At 35.6% G+C, this 21,563-nt stretch overlaps 1 protein-coding gene across 2 annotated transcripts in view; it reads left to right on the top strand.

The window, feature by feature from the left end:
* The window catches only part of EDIL3 (EGF like repeats and discoidin domains 3), a 263,073-nt gene that overhangs the window by 130,842 nt on the left and 110,668 nt on the right, over nt 1-21,563 (top strand). For both annotated transcript variants that reach the window (XM_067315585.1, XM_067315586.1), the window contains one exon: nt 19,912-20,025. In XM_067315585.1, the coding sequence (XP_067171686.1) occupies nt 19,912-20,025 (114 nt within the window). The remainder of the gene's footprint in view (nt 1-19,911; nt 20,026-21,563) is intronic.

Consider the following 21,563-nt stretch of genomic DNA (forward strand, 5'->3'; position numbering starts at 1 on the left):
AGATTTATTGGAAAACTTACATTAACTGGTAATGGATTTTTAAAAGTTTCTGATTCCCCCGTGGCAAAAATGGAAACAATGTATTCCAACTAAAGATTCCCATTTCTGAGTTCATAAAATAACCAAAATTTGGGTATGAAAATCTGCCTTGGATACAAATCTGGGGAGATTTTCATGGTGACAAACAAGAAGCAAAGGCTGAGAGAGCTGGAACTCTTCAGCCTGGAGAATAGAAGATGGAGGGGGATCTTATAAATGTATACAAATATCTTAAGGGAGGGTGTAAAGAGGATGGGGCCAAATTATTTTCAGTGGTGCCCAGCAATAGGACAAGAGGCAACGGGCACAAACTGAAACACAGACGCTTCCATCTGAACATGAGGAAAAACTTCTTCACTGTGAGGGTGACAGAGCACTGGAACAGGTTGCCTAGAGAGGTTGTGGAGTCTCCTTCTCTGGAGATATTCAAAACACGCCTTGACGCGATCCTGTGCAATGTGCTCTAGGTGACCCTGCTTGAGCAGGGGGGTTGGACTAGATGATCTCCAGAGGTCCCTTCCAACCTCAACCATTCTGTGATTCTGTGAATATATTATTCAGACATTACTCAGATATTTTTAAGAGGAAGCCTTCTACTAACTGCCTGATTCTGATTTTGTCTTGTGCATTGAATTCAGGTATTTAGTGTCTGTGTATTACTTGCAGAGGATGAAGTGTGTTTTATACCCAATATTAGCATTGCCTGTTACCTTCAGTTATAGTACAATGTGAATTATAGGACTTACCTTCATGGTATGAAGTTTCTTCCCAAGTCCTGTCCAGATTGCAGCTTGTCATGGTATTAATCTGGGTATGACGATCTGGTTTTCAAATGTGTTATAAACAGTATGTAGTGAGAAAGAGAGAGCTGTTCACAAAAACTAATTTGAGTCAAGAAGGGAAATCTCCTTACAGTCTCTCTACACTGGGAAACTGGCAGAGTGTAATTAGAGCACCTAAATTCCTGATCATACATCTGACCTAAATTCCACCATACAGCTCAGGCCCAGCAATACTCTAGGGTGTACAGTGTGTGTCATTCATAAGAGCAATAAATCATTTTTTCTTCAGGTTCCCTTTCACTGAAAGCAATGTAAATACAAGGCCCTGTCATTCATCAGAAACAAGCATGTGATCATACAGTGAATTATAATTCCCTTTTTTTTTACAGTGGACTTCTAGAAAGTCAGTCTTGAGAGATCTTCCCAGCTTTTATTGAAAAAGGCATAAAGATCTACTGTTACTCTTCAGCCATCATCCATTGCTAAACCATTTACATTATCAACCTTGCTAATCTCTCTTCAGAACGGCAGATGAACATGCCGGACAGGTAGCTCATGTTCTGATAATAAATGCCATTGTGTACAGACAGCAGGATTATATTCTCACCCATAAAAACACCCTAAAAACACAGTCTTTGGTTCTACAGAACAAGTCAAAATCCATGGAAAGATCCAAAAGATGTGAGATGGAGAGATTTTCCACATCCTACATTAGATAACCCAGGTTCTTTTCTGAACAGAATTGAGAGGGATAGAGAATATATGCTATTGTGATTATCAGATAGAGATCCCCTATTGAAAAATATGAAACTGAGGCATTAGCAACAATATATATTGAGACATGAGGCTGCAACTAACTGAAATGAGAGAGCGCCCCATCAGAAAAAATCAAATTTGAAACACTAAAGAGTTCAGATTCAAGGGTGTGGTTTGGATGTGGTTTTATAGTTTGAGGGTCATTAACATTGTCAGCCATACATAAAGCTTTGCACTCTTAGAAAATAAAGCTTGTTAATCAAGCACATTTAATAATATATGCAAGCTCTTTCCATTACAGAGTTCTCTGCTTTCTCCCTTCACAACACAGATGATCTGTGGTATCCAGACCTGCCACATTAACGTCTTCTGAAACTGCCCAGATAGGGGAGGAAGGTGCACGGCAGAGTGCCATCTCAGTTTTTGACAGTGTATTGAAACATCGTCCTTAGCTCACTCCCCTTAGGCCATTTGCCCACCTGCGCATGGGCTGGCAGTTCATATGTGCCCACTGCTACTGGGAGGGCATGTGCCACATGTTTCAGACCCAGGCAAGATGCTGTGTAATCTATAGCTGCAGCTTTGTCAGCAATTTTAAATCCAGCAACTTTTCCAACTACTGGGATGAAATACAAGCGAGGAAGCTGTTAGAACGCGATGTGGCGTGGATTTTGTGCCTTAGAAGGAGTGCACATGCTACACCGTTCCCAGCTGCGGTTTGATGGATGAAACAGTTCTGAAACTATTCCCCACAGGCAGGTTGCATGCAGCTGTCATCTTCTGGAGGCTAAAGCAGATTACATCTAGCACACACACAGGTTGTTCCAAGCCAGCTGGCCTCCGAGCCAACTGGGCAAATTTAGTTTACTCAAACAGATATAGCTTCCCACTACCAGGTGTTCACTCCGTGCTTCTGCTGAGGAACACGCGCTAAGGCTGCTCCTTGAGTATCTGTTTGAGTTCTAATTCTAACCTAGGTTTTCCTTTTTTTGTTTTGTTTTGTTGTTGAAATTAGACATATGTATAGATTCAATGAATTATAGTAGTAATAAGTTCCCTAGGACATAATTATATTTGAAAAGCTTTCAAAAAAAAATTAAAGTAATATGAGTCTAAGCTTTGTTGAGGTGAAGTCTGAAAACTATTCCTGCGTCTGACTGTTTGCTTAGATAGAAATGAATAAGGGCAGGTATATTCTTGTTCATTTGGGAACCTGTAGAACTTTGCTTAATTAAAACAAAAGAGAAAGTAACTAGTTTGATAGAAATCTGTGAGAGATGACTGGAAGGAAGAAAAGCCAATAAAATGCTTTTCCTAAAATGGGAACTGCAGAAGGAGGCAAGATGTGGAGCATGGAAATGCCAGAACTTAGATCATCAGAAGTAGTCTGAGGTAGTGGAAGGAACATCCACTAGGTGCAGGAGAGGCGGCACAGCAGGTGCTTGCTCCTCTCACACAAGGCCAGAAAGTCTGCGTGAAAGTGCCTGGAAAAGTGAATGCTCTAATGAGGTAAAACTTAATGGGGCTGTTGGTTATTCAGAGGAAGTTTTGATGATAAACAAATGTGTGCTGATATTGAACAAGAGTGACAAGAGTGACGAGAATTTTCAGGCTATTGGGTAGGGCTAGTGGGGGTTGTTTGGCTTGAAATCCAAATAAATATCTTGGTCAAAGCAGTTGGTGGCTGAGACAAGACTACCTGAGGCCTGAAGAGAGAAAGCATTAAATCTCAGGAAACAGGCCAGCACCAGAAGCTTCACAGGAAGGGTCAGGACACTCCCACAATGAAAACAGAAGGCGTAACTTGCCCCCTACTTGAAGATTTTAGTCCATTCTGTAATTAGCTTGAAACCTCAGCTAGGAATAAAATATCCTTTCCGATTTTGTTTCATTTTTGTTAGTACTTGCTTATATAGCACTGTTTATTCTTGTTGATATGCACTTCCAATATCTTTTTTTGTTCTTGTTGAATTACTGACCTCAACAATTTCCTGATGCTTTGAGTCTTGTAGTCTAATTATGCTGTATATTGAAAAAACTCTATTTCAATTTTGAACTTGCTGTTTTTCAGCATCTTTGAATGTTTCTTTCTTTGTGTATTGTAAGACTAGAAGAAAAGCAGCTTTCAAGTGCTTTCTATATGCCGTTTATTATTTCGTGTACACTTATGTTCCTCTATCATTCTTTTCAATGCAAACAGTCCAAATTGTTTCTGTTTCTTTTTTACATGACAGCTTTTCCAGGACTTTATAATGATTTCTCACTACTCTTCTCAAACCCTTCTTTGTCCTATGGTATATTTTATTGAGGAGATGACCTGTACTGAAAAAGAAGCTATAATATTTATTAAGTAGAACATCCTTACAGTGCCTTCTGTATTCTTTATGCAGCATTTTGCTGGATGTTGTTTCCTATTTTTCCTATTTTAACCAGAACTGGACATTGAGCTAAGGCTTTTATTAAGCTACCTACTTTGATGCTGAGTTCTTTTCATAAGATTTCATAGTGTGAAGAGTGTAGATTGCTGATTGCTTTTTTATTTTGTGGGGATTTTGAGCAGAGGGGTGGATTTCTTATGACGTATAGACTGGCTAGACTATACAATGGCTGGTGCTTTTAAGATATGTATTTCTATCATATAGAAGTCATTTAGATTGTCAGTAGCCAATATCTTTCTCTAATTACTTTCTTTCTTAAGGTTAGGTATTATTTTACTGTGGAAAGAGATTAATGTTCCAAAAAACATACATATTGCTGTTCATCTGGAATTACAGGAATTAGAATTGTTCACATTCTGTATTAAAAAGGTAACATATGAAGCAGATTTTGCACAAATTCCTCTTTAAATTTCAAATAAGAATATATCAAAAATCAAAACCAAACTCTTTAAATTCAGTTATAATCTTGTAATGTCAACATCTACCTTTATCACATAAATATAATATGCTTTTTCTGTGGATTTCCTCAGAATGAGAGTAACTGTATTCCGAATACTAACAGTGGTTCTTGCTCATGCTGCATGAAAACACATTTACAAAAACTACAAAGTTTCAGATATTCAATAACTATACAACTCTTTTGAAAGCAATGTGTAAAGGGTCTTATCTGGCTTTGTGAAATGAAAATGTAGATGAGTATATAGATTATTCTATTATACTCATTTTGTAACAGAGAAACATTGCAACAAAATAATGAGTAGTTTGAGGAGCTATATGAAGTTCTTCAGTAATAGGGAACTGGACACTGTGATTCATCTCTTCCACACCTACTTTCATATGGTTTCTCTAAGGATATTGTACCAGTTTTTGGAGCTTGTATTTCTTAAATGTCTCATGCTTAAACAGACAGAGGATTTCAAATAAAGGCATGATGATTCACTCATCATTCAAACAAACATGCTATTTACTTAAGTTTTTCTTGGATAAGAGCCGCAGTAATGAATCCAGTATCTCTTGATATGTTTATGCTCATTCTCTATTACCTAATACTGAGCCATGCAGTTTGTACTGTGTAAATATTTTCAATTTTCTTCAGGTTTAAGCATTCAAACAAGCAAAAGCTATTGTCCAAGACCTCAGTATGAATTTGTTCTTTTGTGTTCTCCTTTTTTGGGGTTCTCTTTCACACTTCCAAAAAAATACTTGTTCATTTCAATTCTGTTGCAAAAACTGGTACAGGATATTTTTGGAAAAGTCATTTTCTAATAGACACATACAATTCTTTCCTTCTCTTTCCAGAATCTGGAAGAACTTTTCAGAACTTCTAGAACTTTCTCCAGAAGTGGAGAAAATACATATTTCTTACTGCTTTGCTTACATTATTTCCAAAACACAACATTCTGGTTTAGGCAGCTTTCCAGAAGTGTAACCATTGGTCATTTTGTTTGATCTTTAGTCTTTTCTATTTGAATGCTTGCAATGCTGTCTTAGCATGGATTTGGCCTAGCAAGAGGAAAACAATGATAAAAACCCTAAGCTCACCTTGTTTCTTAGTATAGTCCTAAATAAATAGCATTACTGCTACTAAGTGATTTCAGTGATGGTGAATTCTTAGGTTCAGATTTCTGTTTGTCAAGTGTTATACTTTGTGAATGAGATATAGTTCCCTGCCAGCCTGTTTTCCATCTATTTATAGGACCCCATCTTTCAAACACTCAAAGCATGCTGATTATTGAGAATGATATCCCTGACTGTCTATACAGTTGTAAGCCATTTTCTTAAAGCTGTGAACAAGCATTGTTTGATGCAGCCTTGAAATATTTAGTAACTTATAAAATTGGGCTGTTCCCAAATTGTTACTTATATAATTTTTCTTCAAGAAAGTGCTTCAAGGAGAAGCTTTAAGATGGTGTATGTTAGCCATATTATTACACCAATAGAGAATTATTAGTGTAAAATGTGTTAATATTTGCAAATCTAACCTAGTAGATGATATAGATTAAGCACAAAAGAATTACGGATGGTTAGAAGAACAACACAGTTTGCTGAAGATGTATCATCTGTTCTGTGTTGCTTCTCCCCACTTTTCACACCCATTTAGATAGAAACAGGAAATTATAAGGCATCTTCAGCCATTGTGATGATTTGGGATCAGCACAGCTACACTACAGTTTTAAAGGTCTCCTTTGCACTTCCAAATTGATTACAGAGATGCCAGCTTGTTTGTTTCAGGGAGATAAATGAAATCTTGAAGTTGTTTCTAATAATATAATTAGACAAAAGTTGCCATTTAGAATTCTGTCAAACAGTGGCACGGTCAGTCTGATCCATCTGTGTATTAAGCAGCTGTTAGAAAAAAATGTGGTTTGTAATTTAGAACTTTTCCTTGCTTTTTCTTTTTATTGTTTTACTGCTATAAGAACTGCTGTGCTCAACCATCTGTGTGTGTAGGTGTATCAAGGATGTGGAATGGAAATATTGTATATGTGTTATAAACTCATGACTATGCAGTTACCTATTACTCTATAGGATATTAGTATTTCCATTGAGACCTTGAACTTGAAAATTTTATGACTGACTTCTTTAATGTTTGGAACTTGAATAATCCACATGGCACTCCAAAAACTTTTGCCACAGATTTAAAAAAAAAAAAAAGTTGTATGCATCAGGTGTTGTCTTCATGCTATAAACACAATACAGTTTCAAGAAGCCAAAGAGGTTTTAGAAAAAAGATCCAGAAATCTATTGCATATTCTACCTCCTCTTTTGAAATCATAAGCAGTACTTATTCATGTGAATACACTCTTGAGATCAGTGAGTTTATCTGTAAGCAAGCAGTATACAGAGGTAAAGAAGGATATAAGGTCAGACCCATTATCTGTGTGAACAAAACCTGAAAAAAAAGTACTTGGATATGAAGCTCGGTATCATGAGAAAATAGTCTAATAGTATGTACCAGTCTGCATCACAAATGTATTCATAAAATATCCCTTTGTATTCATAAAATATCTCAAGAAAAATTCATGATGCAATCACATTTGCACATCAATACCCAGCATATTCTTCTAGCTTGCATTTATTCTAACATATTAAATAACATACAATTATTTCTGTAGGGTATCTACGTGAGTGTTTTAGTTTGAATCAGGGTGCATTTTTAAAGAAAATCTCTTGATATCTCCACTTACGGAGTTTTGCTTCATGTAACAGGGCAGTCTCAAAACATATGAACTGGATTTCTTCCAGATGAAAATACGCTGAAAGATGTACACAAGGAACTGGCATAATGCCAGGTGTAATGGGCATTCGGTCCAATTGACCTGCAATATGTGTAATGTGGATATTGAGTTCTCAGCTCAAACCATTTCATTCTAACAAAAATAATCCTATCAGACCACGCTACTTGCAAATGTAGAAATAACGTGTTGGTACCCAAGGTTTTTCTCCAAGTACACTGAGAACAATGAACAGATATTTTCTCTTCCTTTTCTTATCACTTTTTAATGTCTAACATCATAACAGACACTTTTCTCACTCTTTAGTCTCATGAGCTGGACTATGTCCTGAAGTTTGCTTAGTCCTCAAGTGTGACTGCCAGATAGTACCAAAAGTGGTGGTGCCTGTTTCCCCAGGGAATATATCCCCATCATACTTAAGAACATAGCTTCAGTCTGAATCAGCTCAGCAAGCTGATCACCCACAAGATGGGATTTTCTGTGGGATCAGATCACTGAACTGGCCTCTCATGCAGCTACACAATTGTTAGGTCTAGCAGAAGAGAGGAGACAGGAACATGCAGAGGGGCATAAGGGGTGGAATTGGCAACTCCATTTTTATCAGATTAGATATAATGTCAAAATGGATACAACCCCCTTTGACGACTGCTGTTAGTAAAAGTGTAGCTAGTCCTAAGGCTTTCCAAGGAGCTTATTAGTTCTCACCGTGATACTTTTTTGCCCAAGTACTCAGATCTTCTGTGTCTCTGACCATTAGTAGTTGGTTATCATCTCAGAAAACTTCCAGTGGAATCTGTGCTTGGCAATCAATGAGCAAAAATTATGGCATTCAGGAATTTGCTCCCTTACCTACAAAGGACTGGCAGTGACTTGGTGTTGTGTGGTCCAGATACATATATATTGCTCCCTAAAAGATCATTTAAATTGCAGTTTGCCTGCAAATAATAGATAAATTCTATAATCTTGTCAGATTCATTTTATCCTCAGTACAAGTCACTAATGCATCTGCTTCTGAAAATGTATTCTGTATGATACTTTTTTATTTAGCAGAGCTCTTTATGCATAACAATCGTTACTCTCATGCAGTTTTTAGAGTTTAATTAAAAGCAATATTCTCTTTCAGGACCACTAGTTTTCATTGTTACAGAGAAATTAGTCTGCTATTTTCTATAGTGAAATTCTCATCCATTCTATTTTCTTTGCAAAGCATGCTTAATATTTAAGAGTGCTTCAGAATAACATTGCAGGAGAAGACATATACCAAAATAGTAGAAAAAAGTAGAAAGGTGAAAAGAACTTTCTTTTGCCTGAGTCTAAAATTTACAGTTTACAGTATTTACTTCTCACTTCATTAATTCAGTGCTCTGACACAGAGAGAGCATTCTCTGATTCCTCAGTAAAAATATAGATTTTTTACCAAGGTTGTATCATCCATGGCCCTGAGTTCTGGTTCAGATGATATCTGCAGACTGGAGTGCAATTCTTTAGTTGCTAAACATAGTCTTGGAAAATGCATGAACTTATTTGGATAGATCTCATTTTATTTGAGTATCAAACAAAGGTGACATTGCCAGGGCCAGCTGCCATAAATACAAGTTCCAGTTCTGAGGGATGTTTTTAGTACAGGACATATAACTCCCTGTGAGTCATGAAGAACAAGTGGGGTGTGTGTGCCCTGAGATAATAGAGCTGTCAGTCAGAGGCAGACAAAAGTCAGTGCAATAAATACTCCCCTTCCTGTACTAGACAATCATTGATGATGTGAGGAAACTACTTCATTCACATTATGCATCTTCTACAGGGAGGGGGATCTGGTCTTCTTTTTCACCTTTGCAGAAGAGGCAATGAAATTAAAGTAGTCCAAATAAAATGATTAACAAGTGGTTAACAAATAAGTGTGTTTGCCACAGATAATATATACCAGATGTGTATATGCTGTAATATTTTTTACATATATCTTTGTGTATATATATATATAAGGAAATTTTTAATCCATATATGTGTTCGGGTTTATCTATGGCCATAACAAAAATATTGATTTTCTGTGATCCTTAATGATCTTAGAGAACTGATTAATCATGTATTAAAGCATCCAGTACTTTCTTAATCCTCCATAACTATTGAATGATTTATGAATGTGCTCTTAATGTAGTATGTGTCCATGTATGTTAAAGGTAATAAAATGTGGCACTCTACAGCCACTAAAGAGGAAAAAAGATTATAGAACTGTGCCAAAACATCTAATCATCTAACCCACTCTCCTACTTACAGTGTTAGATTATTTCTGTGATTAAATCTAGCAATAAGAGTAATAAGCAGTATGTATAAGCACTTGTATACTTAAGAGCTATTAGGAGTATGAATTTGTAAGATATTAGAAAAGGGTAGAATTCACCTTTAAGCAACATCTTTATGTGCACTTATGCAAACATAAGTATACGTATATAAGTATATAAAGTGTATGTATGTAAGTATATATCTCATCTGAAAAAGATATATCCCTATTATCACTCTATTCTGAAATACATAAACAACTGCATTTTGAAAGAATTGTTTTGGGACATGGGAAGGGAAATATGGTAACTTATTGATCTATGTTCAAATTTGCTTTAAAAATAATTGGATTTATTGTCGTGAGCCCACCTACGCTATTTTCACAAATAACCCAGTCAGAGGCTCCAGTCTTATGCCTGGATAATTTAAGTTTACCCATGAAGCTGAGAATTTTGGAAAATTGCTTGTAATAAAGATGGCTTAAAAAGTTGATTCACTTTTTAATGAGATTTTTTCTTAACTACAGTTGAACTGATTTGTTAAAATGCTTGTTGTATAAATAACCAATTATTTTAATAAGGTTCATTGGAAATGATAGGAATCATTGCCCTGAAAACATACTTCTACAGTGTAAAATTAAATGATAAGTAACTCAATGTGACAAAGGTTTCCATGCCAGGATACATTAAAAGCAATTAAAAATGAAAAATCTGCTTCAATTTATATAAAAAGTTTTAAAGTACCAACTCTTATAAAACCAATAAAAACGATCCTGGGAATGTGATTCCAAAATTCTATTAAATGTAAATTACCTTAGCTGAAAAGACATTAATTATGCATTTAAACACGTGAGTGGAAGGTCAGGAGATATTGACATAGTCCAGTGTTGGAAGTATGACTGCACAGAGAAAATTATAATAACCTTTTAGTGGCTACAACTGAAAGACAAAAATTTTGCCAGGCAGGCAATAGGCATGTATGTGGATTCAAATTTTGTTACATGATCAGAACAATAGTCAGGTTTCTCATTTATTTTAAGAGGGTTTTCAAAACAAAAACAAGGACAGAAAAGTATCTTTGCAATACAAACAAAGTGTAAAAATAAAGCTACAAATATTGCTGTGAAAGAAGCAGGATATATAGTTACTGGGGCAGAGATTCCTGTAGAGCCCTACCTTATTTAGAATCTGATCAAAGCCCGTTGAAGTCAATAGGAACCTTTACAGTACACTTCAGAAGTTCCCATTTGACTTTTATGAACTTAATTCTATGATCTTAACATTCTTTTACATAGTTTCCAATGGTTTCTAGGAAAAAAAAATTGAAAACAACTTTTGGAGTGTAAAAATACGAAAATAATTACTACTGGCACTCATGCTGGAAAACTTGTATGCTTTATATAATGGACATAGCACATAAAATGTTATATTTGCATATACCAGAGCAATGCATAAACTTTGCAGTGTTCACAGAGATTGCCCATGTAGTTTCCTAACAGTTATTAAATTAAATCACAATATTCTTTTCTGACCTGAATGCAAAGTGCCAAAAGAACAGTTATGCAAAATAATTCATTAGTTTTTTTTTCTTGATAAATCTTTTTTTTAATTCTAATTGTTCTAGAGTTCATCTTTAGCATTCATTCAGAAAACTGTGGTTATAATTACTATTATATAGAAATGCATTCAGGAATGACTGAAAAACTTTAAATTAAATTTGGAAATTTTTGTTCAGGTGAGTGTTAAATAGGGAAAATGCCATTATAGAAGATAAAAGCTAGACAATATAAGTAACAAATCCGTCTTACAATACAACCTTACAGATAGGTGCTACCACTGGTTCATTGATACTAAAAAAGCATTATTGTTAACACAGATATAAATGATAGGTAGAATAGATGATAAGTGAACTAGTGGAAAAAAGAATCCAGTCATGATATAAAACACTCTTTTGTCAAAATTAAAGGTCTTTTGCTGGACGTGTCGAATTTAAATACATGTCATTTTAAAAAAAACTTCAAAACTTGAAGTATTCTTTCACTTTCAATTTCCCAGAACAGTTTCATTTTCTTTCTCAAAATGACTCTTCTGTTTACTATTTGTTTTCTCCTTATAGTGAAGTCAGTATCATACTGATGTGTTCCAATTTCCATGAAACAGGTTAGCGTTAAATTGTTTCAGAGACCACCAAGAAGGGGAAACAGCGCTTGACTTTTTACTAAGGAAAAAGGTTCAATGTTTTCAGGCAGCATAAAGTCTTTTTTTCTTGTTGGTTAAGATAGCTTGTTAGAAAGACACCCTAAAAAAAGTAGAAATTAGTGCAAATATATTATCAAAAGTCTCCTACTTTCAAGCAGGCATGTTCTTCGAGTGCTTTAATCCTTCACATCTTATCATTTAACTCAGTAGCTCTCTGTTAAGATGGACATATTAAATACTATTTTAATAAATCTCTTGATTCAGATTCTTTGCTGGGTAAAATCGGCAGAATTTTATTGATTTCAGTGCAGCTGCACCATTTAATATCTGACAAAAAATGTGATGCTTGTACAAATTGGCACAAATCTATAGTAACAAAAAGGTATATAATCCAATTTTCATGATATTTATTAGGAAATTAGTAATGAAAAGCTCGTATTTGAAAGCTTATGTTTAAACAATAACAGGCTATTACAAAGTTCTGCAGACAAAATCATATGGTTTGTGTGGTCTTACGATACTTATTCATGTAATTAAATCTTTCAGTGCCAATAATGAAAAAAACATGGAGAATTCTTTTAAAAGATCTATCGAGAATCAGCAAATAACTCCAACTACAGGAAAAGTCTGGACTAATCTCCAGCTAAAAGATAATTATTGCATACTATGCATTTCCCTATTTTATGCCTTAAACATTCCCGCATATGAAGTAAAAGTATTTGAATACAGTGTTCAGTCATCAATACAGTTTTATTTTCAAGTAGAACTGGGTTAGTGAAGTTTCTAAGTTTTCTGGTTTTCTTTTTTTAAAAAACAGAATTTTTTTTTCATGCTTTAGTCTTGATACAGTGTGTAGTTGCTGGTCTTCATAGAAGCTAGTTAAAATGCAGAGATTGTAACTGGTTGATCATCTGTTGCAATCTCTTTTCTATATATAAACCTGATGTTATTACAGAAAAATATTTGCAACATTACCGAGGCACAACTGCGGTATGTCTAATCAATGTCCCATGATAAGGGCCAAGCTGGCTTCCAGTATGGAAACTGGAATCCAAATATTGGGGCTGAGGTGGATCAACCATTTTATCAAGCTAGAAGACTGATTAAAAATATGACTTGGAACTGAGCTGCACTGACAAATATGGTCAACAAGCCAAAACGAGTAGGAAATCCTAGGATAAAGAAAGAGTGGGTTCGTAGGCAGGAGGGAAATTCAGGAAGCGCATACTCCAAAAGGTAGCCCTGGATCAGAAGCAAGGGTTCAGATGGCAGGAGCCAGGGCTAAGCAAAGCTCAAGCAGGCAGGAGACAGGAGCAAGCTGCTGGTGTGAGCTTCCAGCCAAGCAGCAAGCTGAGCTGCCAAAAGCAATGATCAGGCTTATCCGGCCCTCAGTCGCAAAGAATCAGGTCAACAAGTAGCTAGCAGAAGAACTTGAGTAATTGAAATTAATAGTTAAATATTTGATTATAACAGTTATGTGGAGGGTCATGACAGGGTTAAGTTGGAGGGAAGTTGCAAGTAGCAAGCCGTGGGAAAAGGGGAATGGGGGAACTGTTACCAGCTCAGACAAGGAGTCTCAACAGGAGCCTCAGACAAACATACCCAAGGACACCGGTGCAGCTGGGACTGATACATCCTGAGAAAGTACAGATAAACTAGCAGAAGCCAGTGGGAACCAAGGTTAAGGGCAAGACAGCTTTCCTAAGCAAGTAGCAAGGTACAAGGCGTGACCGCTGCGTGCGTGATCGGTGCAATGACTGGCTCCCTGTGACATAATCTGCACGGTGACTGGCCTAGCAAAGTGTGTCTGTGAAACCGCTGAAGCAACTAACTTCTTAGTATAAATATGCTCAGAAACAAACAATAAAGGTCTCAAGATGCTTCACCTCTTGAGTCCGTGCCTTCATTTGCTACACAGTTATGTAATTAATATATATATTTTTTTTTATTTGGGGTACTTTTCCAGGAAAATCTGTGTGTCTACAGTTAACAGTTAATGGACAAAAAAAGGAGTATATTTCTTTAATTATATTATCTTTGTTTGTACAGTATCTGTTTTTACTCACGTTATATTAAATACTCAAAGGATTTTAAAAAGCTATAATCCAGCAAACAAGGACCAAACCCCTGAACTCTGCCGCATGGTGAATGTCCAAATCACCATGTTACGTAGTCAAGCGTTCTCTTACTTGCCCAGTTTCTGACACTGCATTTCTCTTGCAGGGTGCCCAGTGACGCAGCCTCAACTGTGCCAGAGCGTAATAGCTTTGTAGTTATGGTCTGATCTTAGGAGGTGGAAACTGTAGATTTAATCATCTTCAGGATGAGAAGAAACTTAAATGTGGTTTTTACTTCCTAATCGAGTGTCTTCACCCTTTAATCTATTATTCAAGTAACAATGTATTTTCAAAAAATGGACAGTATTTCCTTATTCCGGCACCCCAATTGATTTCAGAATCCATCTTCAGTAGAGAAATCTGTTTTGAGTCCAGGTGAAGTTCTACAGCTGATGAACCACTCCAAATTTACCACTCTGAGCTCCAAATTAGTGGAGATCTACATACCCTGTGCTTCGTTTATTATTATTATTATTATCATCATCATTGTTATTATTACTATTAATTGTTTTTAGGTAACCCTGGATACAATTAGGAAATATTGAATTCCCCCGTGTCGGCATTTAAACCTTTCCTGGAATCTGTTTCATTTGGCATTTAGCAGTCTTATTAGGTCCCTTCCTTAGGAATCCTGAATCATCTGGTAGAACCCAGTTATCTGTGTTTTATTTATTGCAATGAATAAAGTTGTTATCTGAACTAACTTTAAAATCTAGCTTGACATAAAACCTAAGCTTACCTGAAAAATCAGGAGAAAACTACAGTGATTTTACTTTGTGTTACTTAATTTACGTTAAAAGCACATTCTTCTAATGAAAGTAAATAAATTACATAGTCAACGAAGAATTATTATTTAAGCATATAGAGATATGGATTTCTTTTCTTTAGAAGCCTTAATTGTCTTTAGGAGAAGCTACACCAGCAATTCTCACATTTTAAAATTTCTACTGAAATATACTTTTAATCATGATAATATGACAGTGTTTAAAAAGGGAATGTTTGTATTTCAGAGGAGAAAAAAAAGGCTTTAGTTAGTATAAAGTTTAATATCCTAAGTGGCCCATCTAGCAATTTGAACAGAATCTGACCATAATTTGCAAAAAAACATTTTTGATTAAATATGCTACCTCTGCACATTCAATCAAATATTATAGTGAACAGTGAATTAAATAATCCTATAGAACATGTGCTCCTTTCTTTAAATCAGTTAAGCTCATTTTCTTTCCTACAAAGGTCTGTGCTGGTATCAAATATGATATTAGAATGAGCTAGTCTTTCCTCATTTGTCAAATATGATTTATTTGTTTGAATTGATGGTACCAAAGCTGCTTGAACTACTGAAAAAAACACTTTAGGATCCCAGTGACAAATATAAAATCGGACTTTCTTCCTTCTGCACTGATCATAGCTAATTGCTCTGTAAGGATAGAATATGAGGATTGGTTTAAAAATATCTGGTACTTTAACTTCAGTTTTTTTTTCACATCATCCTCACAGACGATATGAAATTTGCTGGAAAGTCATGCATTTTATCCTACATATTTCACTATGAATGGTGAACCAAAGAAATTTAAATATCTTGAGAAGATATCTTTACACAGAAAAGCTTTTAAGAAGATAAATTACTACCTTTTTTTCAACAATGTAAAGTTCATATGCCCACTTAATGTTTTTCAGTTCACAGTGACCTTGATATTTTTTTCCCTCAAATGTGTTAGCTTGTATTAAAATGATTGAATAATCTGCTGAAAACGTAAGGTTAATGGACTTTGCTTAAAAAGACGAGTAAGGAGCTGAAGTATCGTGTTAAATTTTATAAATACATATAAAGAATTTAGTTTAGAACTGAGAGGTTCTGTTCTTTGGTCGTTTTCCATGGTAGATTTTATTTTTAGCACATCGAGCTGTTACTTCTATTCTTCCTCTGTAATAGACAAAAATTCAGCTAAGAACCCAGTGAATTTTCATTATTCCAGTATGTGATGTCTTTATAAGCAACAAATAGTAAGACAAGAGTGATAAAGAGAAGCTGAGAGATCAGTAGCAATTATTAATTTTAGTATAGTACTCTGGAATTTTGCTGGTTCAAAGAACTGAAACTAGCCTCCACATTTAGTGAAGGTCTGTCCTTGTTTTTCTGTTCACAGCAACAGGAAGAGTATGGATACAAAGTCTGCATACTACATATGTTTTGCCTCCATATGATGCACAATCCAGACGGGGTTTGGCCGAATATAAGTGGAATTCAAAGGCCTGCTTACATCCCAGTTATTTCAGTAATACAATTAAAAACCATCAGAAGCATATCCATATTTAATTGGGAAATTAATTTCACAAAACATAGGAAGAGTAACAGATATAATGATTCCTCTAAAAATTTAGTTTCTAGCTGTATGTGTCACCAGCTTGTTAGTGCGCCTTGTTTTGTTTGCAAAATTGATGCTCCAGAAAATTGCGTACAGAAATACTGTCCTGTGAATACGCAAATTGCCTGGGAACCTAATGTAGGTTTTACAATAGGTATAACTGAAGTTGCACAAATACAACTGATGAAATAATGTAATAAATTAGTATTTTCTAGCTCTATAAATGTTTAGGCAAAAGGCACTGTTATCTTTTGTTATGAGTTGATGATGTGACCCCCCAGAATGTTATGAAGGTGTAGGTATAAATGATCCTTACAGTTAAATTTCATTAGTATTTATTCATATCTTGAAGCAACCACACTGTAATGGGATAATTACACAAATTATTGTAATGGTGAAGGAGTTATCATCTTCAAACTGCTTGTTGAAGCAACAAGCTTCAAAACTGCTCATTGATGTCATTTCAGTGTAATTGTATGTTTGGCCACTCTTTAGCTAGATCTGAGGGTGAGCTTAGCTTAGAGAGCTCTAAAGCTAGATCTCTGAGAATAAGAAATGCCCTACTGGGACCAAACAGGGGTCCATCTAGTGTGGTATTGTCTCTGAAGAAGAGACACAGGAGGCTATTTAGCAAGATCACATGAACCCGTCCAGTTTCTATGGTCCTTTCTCCTCATATATTTTCGGCACCCACAGGCCCTTCATTTAGGCAAGTTGAAGGGTACATCCCTGCTTTTTAGCGTTTATGGACCTGTTGTCCATGGCTGCTAGCATATGAGTAAGCTAGTGTTTTTTATCTTGTCTTGGTGATGGCTGATGGTTGGTATGTGCTTTAGATGAGTAGGAGATTGCTGAGGCTGCTCTGAACGTTGTGATTATATTGGGCTGGGACAGAATGTGAACTGTTTCACTGGACAGACATATAGAGACCAAACAAGCTATTCTGCTGGAATGAGGGGGTGAGTGAAGGACGGGAAGGGGCAATGGGTAAGGAATGGCAGGAAACAATAACAAAGATCAGGCCTGCCATGAGCAGAACACTTTGTGTAAGTGTACTCTAAAAGAGTTGAATGCTTAGGTTTATCATTTGAGTACAAAGTTAGATAAAGAACTTTCCTATAAAAACCTTTCATTAAAATAACTTTTAGTTTGAGGTGGAACGTGGGAATGCATTTTAACCCTGAGATTTCAGACTTCCATGGAACTCCATGTAAAACCTAAGATGCCTGCCTACTGAAAAGTTTTCAAGAATTTATGACCAGCTCTCATATATGAAAAATTGGTAAGGAATATCCTATTGAATCAATACTTTGACTTCCTCTCCAATTTTTCCTTTATACCCAAAACCTAATACTTCCTCTGCAGAAGGAAAGGAAAGATTTGTCTGGACAGTTTCTGTGATGCCTATGTCCTAAGCAGAATCTTATGAGCTCATCACTTCATGAAATGGAATAACCCACATGCCATGTTTTAAATGTATTGCTTCAATCTCAAACAGATGTCTTCCCAACATAATTTTGGCAGAGCTGCATATATCCAGTGCACCTGGGTTCAAATAGTGGTTTTGCATAAAATAGGTGGGTGGTTGCAGGACCATATTGTAAATTATCTGTATACTCTGAAATGTAGTTTCTGAAACTCTTTAGTTTCTGAAATGAGCATTGCTCATACAGTTTTTCAGATACCCTTGCTATTCTTGTGCTTTGGGTTATACTTAAGCAAGTTCATTTTTTGGAGGGGTAAAATACATCATCAAGGAAGTCATAGGCATCAGCTATTTTGCACATGAAGGACATTAATTATACTGCTGTATACAATAAGGCTTTAAAAATCTTACAATAGTTTCTTTTCCATCATAAAGCTACTTCCAGTGGCTTTTCTTCCTGAATTTCTTATACAGGAAACCACAAAGGCAGAAAGTTTAATTTTGGCATAAAAATGACCCTTAAAGAAAGGATGCATCTTTGGAGTGTTCTAGTAAAAACTAATTTTGCATAGCAATGTGGGTATGTGGAACAGATATTAACAGAGTATTAAGGGAGGTAAATGGAGTAACTAAAAAAGTTAGAAATTACATGTTGCAAGCTATGTGTGTTGTGCAGTAAAAAGTTAATGTTGGTGCATACAGCAGCCCAGCTTAATTCATTCAACAGGAAAAGATGCACAACTCACTTGTTTCATTTAGTGCAAAGCTTATAAGTTAAAAGCTCCACAGGTTTTTAGATCTGCAGGAAAGGCTAGAGATACAGGTTTTTCTGTAGACATCAGAAAATCAGTAAGACCTGGGCAAGACTTGTGTATTAAAACATTAAATTTTTGTTTGTGTATTCTTAATAAGCATAAGCAATCAAATTAAAAGTACAAAAGTTACGTGCTTATCTACCAGAAATCAAGCTACTTTATTGACATCCCTGCAATCTGCCTCTTCTGCACATCTTGTTACCTCAGGTTTAATCATTTATGTAGCATCTTCTTTAACTTGTGCTATTCATATATGCCAGGCCAAACCAATTGTGCATTTTGGGGTAGAAGCAGATTCAACATGACAGTAAGGCATATTGTTCGATTTGCAGTGTGTTTGGACCGCCAAAGAATGCAACTAGTTTAGCTCTGGTGTTAAGTGTGTTGCTGGTGTTACTTGAACTTATTTCTGTACTATGCACATGCGTGCTTTATCAACGACTGCATCCAGAAAGAATACACACTTAAGCAAAACTAAGTGAAATAAAATTACAGTGCAAGTTAAAGATTGCTTTCCTATTTGCTATTTACAGTGTCTAATGAAACAGGACTTCAATTCTTAATGAAACTAGTGTGGGCTACCGTATTTTAAATATTTAATTGTATGCATTGATGCAGTTCTTAGAGACAATGACGTATATATCCATACAAAGTCTCTAGTCCATATAGACTAAACATAAATGCACAGACTGAGATTTCTAATTATGGGATATCATTATCTTTCACGTGTCTATTTATGTTGACTGAAAAACACTATATTGCATTTGAAAAAAAGAATGTGATATTATATTTGAAGATTACCATACTGAAAAACACAGAGGAATATTATTCTCACAGCATTTGACAAGCAGGTGCTGAAAGAAGGAAACTCAAATAAAATTAACCACCTTTTCTGTCTTTGGAATTTAATAAAATTTGCAAGCTCCTAGATCAAGCTATTAGTTTCAATTTGTCCACTAACTCATGCGCAGAAAGGAAAATTTTTAGACAGTTAAACAACCTTGTCAATTAGATGTTTAAAGAATTAAGATGAATTCAGAGGCACTCTTAACTGGCATCTGTTACTGAAGGAGAAGTAGCTACATTTCTCAAAGTTGCAAGTGTCACTAAATAGTACTCTGTTAGGACTAATTTAATTTGTTTGTTTAAGACCCAACTGTGATTTGTGGCTCTGGTACCCTCCAGGAGTTGCATAGCAAGTCCTTAAGCAAAACTTTTAATTCTGTTGTTGCAAAAGTTTAGTATGTATTTGAAACTAGTTACATTTATATGAGATTGCTTTGCTTTTTTCCTAAAATATACCCTGCCTTATCACGTTCATTACTGAAAATGTCTGATGGACAAAAGAACATACTTCTTCTAATATCAGGCATATAAATACTTTGTGTTATAGTTCTTTAAAATATGTCCTTATTGCTTTTAGAATTCTTTTTTGCTAATACTGATATTGTATGCTTCCTACAGATGTAAATGAATGTGAAGCTGAACCTTGCAAGAATGGTGGAATTTGTACAGATCTTGTTGCCAACTATTCTTGTGAATGTCCGGGTGAATTTATGGGAAGAAACTGCCAACACAGTAAGTATCATGATGATTTTACAGCTCTTTTTAAAATGTTTATATTTTCTTTTATAGAAACAACCACATAATGCATAGAAGTATTTTTGTAGTCTGCAATAGATGATGCTTAAAATAGCCATGATATTCTTTTCAAGATGAAGGAAATTTAAAATATCAAATCTATCAGGCATTAAAGTAAATTGATACGGTTCTCTAATATGGTTCTAATGTGGAAACATTTGGTATGTAAATTGATTAGCTAGGGTGCAGACAAGGAGGAGTAAATAGTGTAAAGAATAGTGTAAAGAATAATATAAAAACTGATTCAGGCTAAGGGTTCATCTAGCCAAGTATCCTGTCCTCAACAGTAGTCATAAGCAGATGCCAGCAAGTGTAAGAAAAGGCCAAGGATATATGACGCTTTCTCTGAGCTTTCTTCAGCCTCTGACTATTTTAAGCTCCAGGGAGTTCCTGAGCATGATATGTTTTGTTTTGGTTTCATTTATTTATTTAGTACCCCAAAAAAGACCCTATTGCAGTCCAAGTACTTGTCCAATCTCCTTTGATTTCATGTAAACTTTTCTTATTCGCAATACTCTCTGGCTGGGAATACCAGCAGGTTATCTACCCAGTGTGTGGAGGTAAAACAACTTCTTTTGTGTTGGTGCTGGTTCCTACTCACCATCGTTTGATGGCCCTGCATAAAAGAACTGTTGGGCAAGTAAGGGACTGGCCTAATGGGAGGACAAAAACAGCCAGATGGAAGGTGGACTTCTGGGAGAAATCTTACATGGTTTTGCTAATAACTTTGATTATGAGTGGACTGTAAAGATCTGATTCCCATAGTTAAAAGACACTGTAAATACAGAGGAGTCCTTCACATGTGAAAGACTGGAACCGGAATAATAGAAATACAATAAAATGCTATGGTACAAAGTGCAAGGTATCTGAACTTAATAACCAAAGATGGGGTCTCATGAATTTGAAATAATATGGAGAAGAAAGCCTATGTGTTTTAGTGTATCCTAGGATGATTGTCAGTTACTAATATCATGGAGTTGTGAAAAAGGCAAATGTAGTCCCAAGATATGGCAGGCCTAGTACCTCATGGAGAAAAAGGAAAGTATTTATGCTATTATACCAGATACCACGTTCAAAATACCTGAAATTTTGTAGCCATGCACATTCAAAGAAGATGATTTCAAATAAAAGCAGGTTCAGAAAGATCTAATAAGTATAGCAGGAAGACACAGACTGTGTTGCAAATTGAATACTAAATAAATGATGTAGTGATTAGCAAACTGTAACAAAGGTGAAGAATATAATTTATTTTTCTGTGTTCACATTGTGGATGCGTGGGGAAGCAGGGAAAAGAAAATGTGGATCAACAACCACAAATGACAGGCTAGGAATTTTTTCAAGTAGCTTCAGTGAGTTCCTAGATTTACAACAGGCAAATAAACTCAGGCATCCAACGTAAAGTGTACAAAATTTTAGAGAGAAATCATGGGTTAAAATTTGATTTGAGAGCTTTTGTATGCCTAGATGTCTCCCTT

This window comes from Apteryx mantelli, chromosome Z (assembly GCF_036417845.1).
Source record: "Apteryx mantelli isolate bAptMan1 chromosome Z, bAptMan1.hap1, whole genome shotgun sequence".
NCBI classification, from domain to species: domain Eukaryota; kingdom Metazoa; phylum Chordata; class Aves; order Apterygiformes; family Apterygidae; genus Apteryx; species Apteryx mantelli.